Source organism: Jatropha curcas, chromosome 6 (genome assembly GCF_041381405.1).
Source record: "Jatropha curcas cultivar XTBG-Jc1 chromosome 6, XTBG_Jcur_1.0, whole genome shotgun sequence".
Classification (NCBI taxonomy): Eukaryota; Viridiplantae; Streptophyta; class Magnoliopsida; order Malpighiales; family Euphorbiaceae; genus Jatropha; species Jatropha curcas.
Window position 1 is genome coordinate 26,233,867 of NC_143156.1, and position 10,933 is coordinate 26,244,799.

General features: G+C 29.1%; 1 protein-coding gene across 7 annotated transcripts; it reads right to left on the reverse strand.

Annotated features, from left to right (window-relative positions):
• Nucleotides 1-5,387: 5,387 nt before the first annotated feature.
• Nucleotides 5,388-10,559, reverse strand: LOC105641111 (uncharacterized). 7 transcript variants are annotated; one of them, XM_089722998.1, is made up of 6 exons: nt 10,434-10,555; nt 9,040-9,115; nt 8,690-8,800; nt 7,575-7,662; nt 5,989-6,055; nt 5,388-5,727 (listed from the first exon to the last, which is right to left on the reverse strand). In XM_089722998.1, exons 3-6 carry the CDS (start codon nt 8,748-8,750, stop codon nt 5,674-5,676), a joined length of 270 nt encoding a protein of 89 aa, XP_089579124.1. In that variant the 5' UTR covers nt 8,751-8,800; nt 9,040-9,115; nt 10,434-10,555; the 3' UTR covers nt 5,388-5,673. The 7 variants fall into 7 exon arrangements, with proteins under 7 accessions (XP_089579124.1, XP_037493329.2, XP_037493330.2 ...); XM_037637401.2 differs by having other exon boundaries at nt 8,690-8,902; XM_037637402.2 differs by having other exon boundaries at nt 8,690-8,934.
• Nucleotides 10,560-10,933: the final 374 nt, after the last annotated feature.

A 10,933-nucleotide genomic window follows, 5' to 3' on the forward strand; every position in this document is an offset into this window, starting at 1 on the left:
AGTTGAGGTTTTTTACTGCAGTTACTACAGGAAGGATCTTCTACATTCTTGAAGAGGCAAGACGATCTCTCTCTCTTCTAGATGTCCAGATTGTTGAATAAGCAAGATTGTATTGCGCAGTTGGAAATTACGTTGCCAATTAGTTGCGGAGGAGGTAGGGATTATATATAATAACGTGTACAAATTCAAATAAACCTAGTTATATTAGAGTTTTAATTGTATTAAATTAGATGATTAGAGTTTTAGATGTATTATATTAGACTATATTAGATTAGGTTTTAAAAATTATCACAATATCAATGTTATAAGCTATTAAATTGAAAAAATTAATTAGGTTGGCCAATTAAAATACAAAAAAAAAAAAAAAATAAAATTCTCTAAAAAAAAGAAAAATAAAATGTTGAATAAAGAAAACATGTTAGGCTTTTTTCTTTGTTTCAGCTTTCATTATATATATATATATATATATATATATATATATATATATATATATATATATATATATATATATAAGCAGCGTAGTTTGTTTTATATGGAAACTAAATGTAAGTAGTACAGTTTGCCACTTGACATTATTTTGGATTATAGAATGATGAATGTTATAATTCACACAATCTAGTACAATTGTAAAAATTATAAAAAGATCAGTTGTTTAATATCTTCGGATAATCTCTCTATCAAGATAATATTTATAAAAAAAAGATTATCTCTAACATTTAATTTAATATATTAATATAAATTTATTTCTTCTTACAAAACAATTAATAATTAATCCACACGCTTAAAAAGAATATGAATAAATAATATATTACTATTAAATAAACAATATATAAGAAATTTTAAAAAATATATAAATTGAACCATACAGCTATGAGAATTTTTTTAAAAAATAGGACATCCACATGTTTAGGACACGCTACAATAAATAAATAATATATTAATATTTCAAATAAATAAACAACAATTTATAATAAATCATAAACATAAAATAAATAAAAAAACTTAATTTCTTTTTTCAATGACATAAAAATATTTAAAAATACTTCATTTTTTTATTGTAATAAAAAAACCTTAGTTGATTAGCTTGGTGTATAGAATAGTCTCATATACAAAGAGTTGAGTTGCACGGAAATGGGACACGAGATACGAAATATACGAGATAGGATAATTTTTAAAAAATGTAGGATATTCATTCGCTTAAAACATATTACACTAAATAAGCAATATATTAATATTTAAATAAATAAACAATCATTTATAATAAATATAAAATAAAAAAACACTAAATTTCTTATTTCAATGACACAATAGCAAATTAAAAAAAAAATGCTTCATCTTTATTGGTCAAAAGGAATTTTAGTTGATTAGCTTGGTATATGGAGTAGTCTCACATACCAGGACCTAAGTTGCATAAATATAGGATACGTACGATGATTTTTAAAAAATTTAGCACATCCACAGGACACAGTAAACTAAATAAGTAATATATTAATATTTCAAATAAATAAACAATCATTTATAATAAATTATACACACACATAAAAAAAGCTTAATTTCTTATTTCAATGACACAAAAATAAATTAAAAAAAACTTCATTTTTTATTGGTAATAAAAAAATCTTAGTTTATTAGCTTAGTGTATAGAATATTCTCATATACTAGGAGCTATGTTGCATGGAAATGGAATACGATAATTTTTAAAAAAGGTAGGACATCCACACGCTTAGGACATAGTATACTACATAAGTAAATATATTAATATTTCAAATAAATAAATAATTATTTATAATAAATCATAAATATAAAATAAAAAACACTTAATTTCTTATTTCAATGATACAAAAGCAAATAAAAAAAAACACTTTATTTTTATTGGTAATAAAAAAAACTTGGTTGAGTAGCTTGGTGTAAGGAGTAGTTTCATATACCAAGAGCTAAGTTGCACGGACATAGGATACGAGATACGGTAACGTACAGATACGATAATTTTTAAAAAGTAGGACATCCATATTCTTAGGACACACTATATTAAATAAGTACTACATTAATATTTCAAATAATAAACAATCATTTATAATAAATTATAAACATAAAATAAAAAAAATACTTAATTTCTTATTTCAATAGTTAAATTTTCAAAATTATTATCTCTTTTGAAACATATATTAATAGTGTGTATGCATTTTTTTATATAGGTCATATCATGCATGACTTTTACAATTGCATACCTTATGAAAAGTTTCGCATGATACTTAAGAAAACATATCTTATCATCGCAACTTTTCAGCATGTCTCAATAAGATACAATTTATTATTTTATTATATAATTTTACTATTTTTGAATGATGTTATAAAATATTATTTCATTTTTTAATATTACCCAACGCATTGTGCGGATTATAAGGAAAAAATAATTATATTTTCAGATAATATTATATAGGAGGAAAAAAAATAAATTAATATTCATAAAGCAAAAACTATTTTATTTGAAAATAAAAAAGGAATATAAGGGAAAAGAATTCAGATAATTTTCTCTTCAAATTAGAAGGAAAAAAAAACTATAAAAATAAATTTGTAGAGAAAAATTAATTTTATTTTTCTTTTATATCCAAAAAATAAGTAACAAAAGTTTTCCGAAAAAAAAAATAGTCCTTTCTTATTTTTTTATTATTCATTAATAAAAAAATATATAAAAATAAATTAAAAAAAAAAACAGTTCATCACGCGATACGGAATGTACACGATATGATAATTTTTAAAAAAAGTAGGAGATTCACACGCTTAGGACATACTATACTAGATAAGTATAATACATTAATATTTCAAATAAATAAACAATAATTTATAATGAATCATAAACATAAAATAAAAAAAATACTTAATTTCTTATTTCAATATAATTAGTTAAATTCTCAACATTATTATCACTATTGAAAAGTACACTAATAGTGTATATGTATTCTTTGATGCAAGTCATACTAGGAGTGTCAAAATGGGTCACGTGAGACCCTTGTCCTAATTGAATTGCAAACAAACATGCGAAATAAATGAGTTAGGATTGATGTTAAATGAGTTTGTATCATAAATGAATCACCCATTTATGACACGAATATAAACGTGTTGTGTCGCAGGTTGACACGCAGATTAGGCAAGTGACCTATTTATTTAAAAATAAAAAGGTAATTTTAGTGTTAGATATAAACACTCCAATTAAAACCTATTTAAATTTTATTGTTGTATTACTTTTTTATTTTAATTATAAATCTTGAAGAATTTATGCATTTTACGTGTGAAAATTTATTTCTAAATATGATTGGAGTTAAATAGATTAAGAGTTAAAAATACTACAAGCAGGTTAAGTGTGTCGTATATTGGTCAATACATCCACTTAACCTATTTATGATATTAAACGAGTTACACGAGTTGTATATAAGTCAACACGACCTACTTAATCTGTTTATTATATTAAACGGGTTAAACATGTCGTGTTCGTGTCAACCATCTAATTTTCGTATTATATTTGTGTCAAAATTATAAAAATTATTTTATCTTTAAATATTGCTCCACACATTGCGCGGACTCTAACATTAGTGTATATATATATACACCTGATCAACAAAAGGCACAAAATACCTTATTCCCTTTTGCTGATATATCTTGTCGAATTTGCCTCCAACAGAAGCACGCGGAGGAAGAGGCATCTTAATACTTTTTTGATTATAAATATCTGAAAATTCAGCGGCAGTGGAGGCACATATAGTTAAAAGACATGTGCCTAGAGATGGCCATATTACGGTTCCGGGAACCGGAACCGTCGGTTCGAACCGGTCCGGAACCGTAACTGGAACCGGGCCGAACCGGAACCGGAACCGAAAAACTCCGGTTCGGTTCCGGTTCCAAATTTTCTGGAACCGGAACTGGCGGTTCCAGAGAACCGGTCGGAACCGGACTGGAACCGCCGGTTCTCCGGCCGGTTAGAACCGCCGGTTCGAACCGGTTCGAACCGGCGGTTCTAGCCAAACTGTCAGGTTTTTTTTTTTTTAATTTTGTTGTGAAATTTGTTTAAGTTTTTAAAAGAATAAATTTAATTGAAGTATTTTTTTAATTTTTTAGGTGTATCTTTTAATTTTTTATGTTCAAATATTTTTTTTTTTAAACCGGTCTTCAAAATTTAAAATTATGTTCAAACTTTTTTAAACAAAAAATAAATTCAGTTGAAAATTTTTTTTTAAAAAAATAATTATGTTCAAGTCTTTAAAAAAAATAAATTTAATTGAAGTATTTTTTAATTTTTTAGGTGTATTTTTTAATTTTTTATGTTCAAATAATTTTTTTTTTTAAACCGGTCTTCAAAATTTAAAATTTAAAATTATGCGATTCGCCGGAAAACCGATCGGAACCGTCGGTTTTATAACCGGATTGGAACCGGAACAGGAACCGGACCTTTTCGGTTCGGTTCCGGTTCCAGTTTTTCCGGAACCGTAACCGCCGGTTCCGGAACCGTGGCCAAGCCTACATGTGCCCTGACTTGAAAATTTTTTCCAACTAGTCAATAATATATTTAAAAATTGAACCCTTAAATTGTTATATTTATAATTTGTAAACCCCCTTAAAATATATTTCCTCTATCGCATTTTATTTACATAATTTGACAAAACAAGCATATTAATAGACAACAAAAGTTGTTGTCTTTTTTTTACCCATAACTCATTAAGATATTAATAAAAGTCCTTCATTTAATGAAGTATTGTAAAGATTATTATAGAAAAAATAATTATTTATATATCTAAATTTTAAAAATTTTGCAAACATTTTGAGTCAGCCAAAAAATAAATAAATAAGCAAACAAAATGGAACGGAGGGAGTATTATACATTAGTGTCATCCCTGACCTTAGGATCCTAACTCTACCATTGCTTATAACAACATATCCTTTTTTAAGAATGATAATTTAAATGAGAATATATTATAATTCAGCATGCATGTATGTATATATAAAGAAAAAAAGGAGTGGGGCAGGGACGGCCAGAATCTAAATAGAAAGGGGCAATATATAAGTGAAGGGGGACAAAGTGGCCAGAGTGTTCTGGAAAAAGTAAAGAAACTAGGTTCAAACTGTGAAAATGTAAACCAATTTTATTTCCTCCTAAGAGGGAGCAATTGACCTCCTCTTCCAATCAGTAGCTTCGTCCAGTGGGGTGGGGAGGGGTTGTGTTTGACAAAAGTAGTAAAAAACTTTGTGGGGTGGGGGGCCGGCGACTCAATGCCAAACAAATCCTTAATATACCGTCAACCACAAAACTATGGCTCCTATATTAAGAAAGAGGTGAATTACCAGACAACTCCAAAAAACTTCTCAAAGAGTTACAAAAACAACAGACACATGGCTTTGTTTATTAAATTTTTAGCCTAAAAATGATTATTATATAATATAACTTATGTTGTTCAAATTACAACACAACAATAGGAGAAAAGGTTAAAGAATTGGTTGCTAACTAGTATCTATATGACAGTATCAATTACAAGTACAATGGAGGCTTTTAACAACATACTTTGACAGTAGAAGAATTAGCTACAACAAATTAGACTGCATTTCAGGTTGTGAATAGTTTGTACTCTTTACCTTCTATCAGTATTCGGTTGCACCATAACTAATCATGTCCTCATCAATTATTTAATCGAAGAGGCCTTCGTCATGCCAAATATCAACTAAAAAATCTACCATCTCCTGCAAAATCAATGAAATTGACATCAACAAATGTTATATTCAATTATTTCTGGACATCAAAGGCCTGCAATATCGTAACTATCTTCCACAACCAATTAGTGGTAACTTCATATTTGTATGTCAATGATGTTGCTCTAACTTAAATCTTTACATTTTAACTCTCATTTTCTCTTCTGCATGACAGCTCACCGAAAGCTACCAGTTAAGATGTTACCAACAAAGAAGGAAAATCAACAAGTTTTTAAGTTTGAAGAATCTTACTGTTAAAGGAATAGGTTCGGCAAAGGGATCATTAGTTGACAGTAATTCGTCATAGGTCATTGACCAGCTGCAAAGAAAATGTCAATATTTATTCTCTACATTATAACATGAGTAAATGTGAAAAACAATTACAAAGACAGATAACACAGAGTAAATGGCTTGAGATGTTATCAGTATAGTGCTGCACTAATCATAAAACCAACCACAAACACTTGCTGAGTTACAAAATTAAAATAGATAATTTTCTTCTAATTTTGATTGTCCATATACTTCAAATAAGATACGGTGGGACAAAAAGTAGGCCATATATCACACGTCTACAACATATAAGTTCAACATATATCATTTCTTGCACTTGCTGAAGCTTTATGTCTCTATCCACCCTTATCAGAAAACAGTCCACACTCAAAACCAATTCACATATCTGTTCATCAGAATCTCAGCCGATCACAAGACCTCTTCGATCTTCTTAAGTGGTTCTCTTACCATTTGATCCATCAGTTAAAACATGATATTAAATATTCAAAATATCAAAATACCTTTCAAGATCTTTTAAGGTCCCAAAAGAGAGATTAGTAGGACTGGAAGTCATTTTTCCTTCCATTATTCAGAGTAGGGAATCCAGGCATAGAAAGATGCCAGGCTCTGATTCTTATTCCTGCTCCTTTTTTTTTTTTTTTTTCCTTCCTTTATTTTTGCCTAGAAATATTTTGGAAGTGAAGTTATACTCAACTTTACTTATATACCATTAGAAGGCAACCTAGTGCATAGAGCATCCCACATTTGTGGGCTCTAAGGAGGGTTGATACACGCAGCTTTCCCCCTGCTTTTTGCAAGAGGCTATTTCCATAGCTCGAACCCATAACTTTCAAGTCACAAGCAGAGTAGTTTTACTATTACACCAAATCCATCCTCTTACTAATATTACCATTATTCATGAATTCATTATTTTTCCTATAGCAATTAATTCAAGTTTATATTTCTCAAATTCAGAACTTGAAAAACACCTAAAAGGAGAAAAAATTAAACAATAATTCAAAATAGTACATACCATATTTCCGACGTAACTAAGAAATACATTAACAGGTCTAACTCATGAGGCCTGTAGATGTAATGGTTTTATCTTGTGATCAAGTCTGTTATTCATCCAGCAGAGTAATTGCATGAGGATGAATTTTCGCAGAATAATCACGAGTACCAAAAATAAATTTCTTTGATCAGGTTTCACTCTGCAAAAACTGTTGTTTCTCTTTTTCTACCTTCCAACTAATTGTTACAACTTTTTTTTTAGGTGCCAATGGAAACAGAAAGTCTTCATGATAGAGGCGACAACCTTAAATAGAGAAACTAAGATAGAAAAAACAACTCTACTGAAACATAAATTTACTTATTAAGTTTGCAACTACTAAAAAAAGAATAACAATTGTGATGAGGCCAATCTCTTCAAGATGGGTTAAGGTCACGGTTATTGGGTTGTACCAATGAGGAGGAGTAACATTACTGCAAATACTAACAATTCTTTTTCTACTTTTCTTTTTTAAAAAAGAACATCATTGTACAATAGAAGTGAATGTAAATTATACCACCTTATGATTGGATCCTTTGCCACTGTTTTTGATTGTCGAGATTGATTTCCTACCCACTTTCTTCTATTCTCATGCCAAGCTATTGCAGCTACAGTGATACATTTGGCTAAATTAGGCTCAAAACGAATACATTTGAATCAAAAGCAAAGCAGGAAAAATATGTACTGACAAGAGCACATGGTGCAGGTTTATATTGGTATTATGAACACATGCCGGAATACAATAACCCAAGAAGTATTTACTTTTTGATAATGCCAAAATTTGTCCAATGATTAAGAAGTCTGCATTTATATGCATTGCTTTAAATAGGGATTATATATTTCCAATTCCATGTATCTCTCTATATACATAATGTGAATATTGTGTCAGATGTTGATATTGCTCAAGAGACACAACAAGTAGGATAATTTGTGAAATTATTTTTTTAATCCTGAAAAAACTAAGAAAATTTTCATTTCATATAAACATTATCGAGAATAATGTGCAATGACAGTCATCACAGATATATGAGTTCCAAATACTAGTGGTGAATGCTATGCCAACGAATATGCGGTTGGAAATGGAGTAGAAGCCATGCTTTAAGACTAGCTGGAAAAATTTCTGTCACATCACCCTCCCTCTTTAATTGTTCTCAAAATCACCCATTAATCCTATTATAAGTTGCTGTGGTGAGGGCTGTTTAACAGCTAACTAAATATTCCTCACACTGCATTGTAGATGATGAGGTGTGATAAATGGTAACACTATCAAAGATCTAGATTACTTATCCAAAGTAAACCAATGAATTTCCCATGACTCAACCAAAAAGAAAAGGATCATGTACTCTTGGCCGAGTCAATTTTGTACAGTCAATCTGTTCTTTTCTTCCTTTCTAAAATTCTTCTCATCCTCAAAGACACTACTTGAGAGATTACATAATAGTTAAGAGAATATGTACCCAAACAGCAGCAATTATAAAATTTCACATACACAACAAGAAAATTTTCCATGAAAAACTGCAGCGATAGAAATAACACCAACTCAAAAAAGTTTTGCCATTGGAACCACTTTGCGATTCTGAAGTTTATAATAAAGTTACAAAACTACAAGGATTTTTTTTTTTTTTTAAGACTCACCATGATTGACAAAAACAGAAGTGTTCATGCTCACTTCTTTTTCTACGGACTTCTTCGCCATATTGGTGGATTTTGGACACTCTAAAGATTGCTTCTCACTGGAATGAGAACCTGCAACATTGACATCCATTTCTGAACTGAATGACCATTCCCTTACACAGTGATAACGTAGCTGTTGACACGTGGTCCTCAAGGTTTTATCAAACGATATGGCTGCTTGGAAATTAACAAGGTTTCCAGAACAACTGCTCAGCATAAAATAGATATTTGGCCTGATAAACAAATGAAAAAGAAGAGAGACAACATGGGAAAAATAAGGAAGAATTTGACTTGAAAAAATTGAACTATGCCTTTATTTATGCATTCATGAGCTTCAGTCACGCCAACACCAGCCTCTTGTCATAGAAATCTATAAACAAACTTGATCTGCCAAATATCACAGTTTGTTGAGCACAAGAAATAGTGCTGAAAAAAAATATTCTCGAAATATAGCATTTCATGCAGTTTCAATGTGCTTCGATTATTTATTGTCAATAACTTAAAATTCAGATCTGAAACTCAGAGTATGAAAGGTCTGCAACACAAAGTCTCTATTGAAATTAAGCACTACCTCAACCAAATGTTAGAAAAGTAAAAATTCAAAGCAATAGAATAAATCCTAAAATGTCTCAATCTTTGTTACAATATTTCAGATTCTACATCAGTATAAACTGAAAATTAAAAATCCTTTGGGTCTATTAGACAAAGATATCCATGCATCTCTGTAAAGCAATGCTAATAGTACTCCAATCCAATCACCTGTAAATAAACTTTTACCTCTTCTTCTTAGTTCATTCAAGTCCATTCATTCACCTAGAGCAGTGTTGTGAATCATCAAAAAGAATGCACAAGAACTAGCGGCTTTTAGTTTTTGTGTATTTTCTTGTACATCCTATTGACAATGCCTTCAATTACACCAACTTTCAATATACATTCAGCTGTAAGAATTAATTTCTTGTTTGACATAAAATTTATTCATGGTAGAAATTAAAAAGAAAAAGATAAGCAAGCACAAAACTCTATTTATTTTGCATGACCTCCAAGCAAATAGAGAAATTGAACAGATAATTTCTTTTTCCACAGCAATTAAACCCTCAAAATTGTACAAATCAAAAGTGCCAAAATCTAAAATTTCTTTAACAAGCTCTTCCAAGAAAATAATAACGGGCAACAAGAAATCTTTCCTATAAAAAGAGTTCACAATGCTTCTCAGCCCAAAGAAAACACAGAATAAATCTCTCACATTCCTCCAACATCAGATACAAATTCCCCTCCAAAAAAAAAAAATCAGATGCAAATTCCTCATTCTACAAATCAAAGAATTTTCATAAAACGAGTTCAATAACAAGGTTATTCGACCTTGCTCAACCCGCAATGCCAATCCTCTTTAGCACACTAAAATTAGACACATTATGGTCACCTACAAATCTTCCTCTCTTTTCTTCTTGGATAAAATATATAGATCTAAATTCAAGGTCACCAATATTTATTCAAAGAATACGTATAACGAACACACAGAACCATTTCAATAACCCAATAGGCAAAAAAGTTCTTTGCAGCTTATTAACATTGCATTTTCTCAAACTAACAAATGTAAACAAACCCATTTAACATAAATCTTATACAGAAAAACCATTCAAAAACGCATAAATTACGAAACCCAGAAAGAAAATAAAAGAGGACAGAGAGAAGGGAGTGGGCATACCTTTTCAAGGTTGTTTATGGTTGCATTTGGGTAAAAAATAAATCTAAAGATGTTTTCTTGGGAGGGGTTTCAGAGAGAAAGAGACCGCGTTTATATTTTGATAATTACTATTGTATTGGTATGTTTATGGAGTATATATTTTGAGTATTTATAATTCTTAATATTATTGTAAATAAATTTTATTTTAAAAAAAAGTAAAATTAATAATTATTCTCTTTATTTTAAAATATAAAATATAAGTCGTTTAAAGTTATTGTACAATAATTAAGAAAATGATTAATTTTTTTAGATTATAACAAGCTCAAAAGTAATTTAATTAAATTATTATTTATCTCAAAATCAATAATTATTTGTAAAAATATTTATTGTAACTAATATTAAAAAAAGATAATATTGAAAAATATTATTTATTTCTCTTTAAAATGTTCAAAAATAACTTATATTTTTAGATAAAATAATTATTAAAAAAACTTATATTTTAAAACCGAGATAGCCATAAA

Coding starts and splice junctions, on each gene's coding strand:
- LOC105641111 (XM_037637400.2), bottom strand. CDS start 8,945: ATGCTGAGCAGTTGTTCTGGAAACCTTGTTAATTTCCAAGCAGCCATA. Junction 7,663..8,689: donor TTCTGTTTTTGTCAATCATG/GTGAGTCTTAAA, acceptor GTATCACTGTAG/CTGCAATAGCTTGGCATGAG. Junction 5,728..5,988: donor CCGAACCTATTCCTTTAACA/GTAAGATTCTTC, acceptor TTGATTTTGCAG/GAGATGGTAGATTTTTTAGT.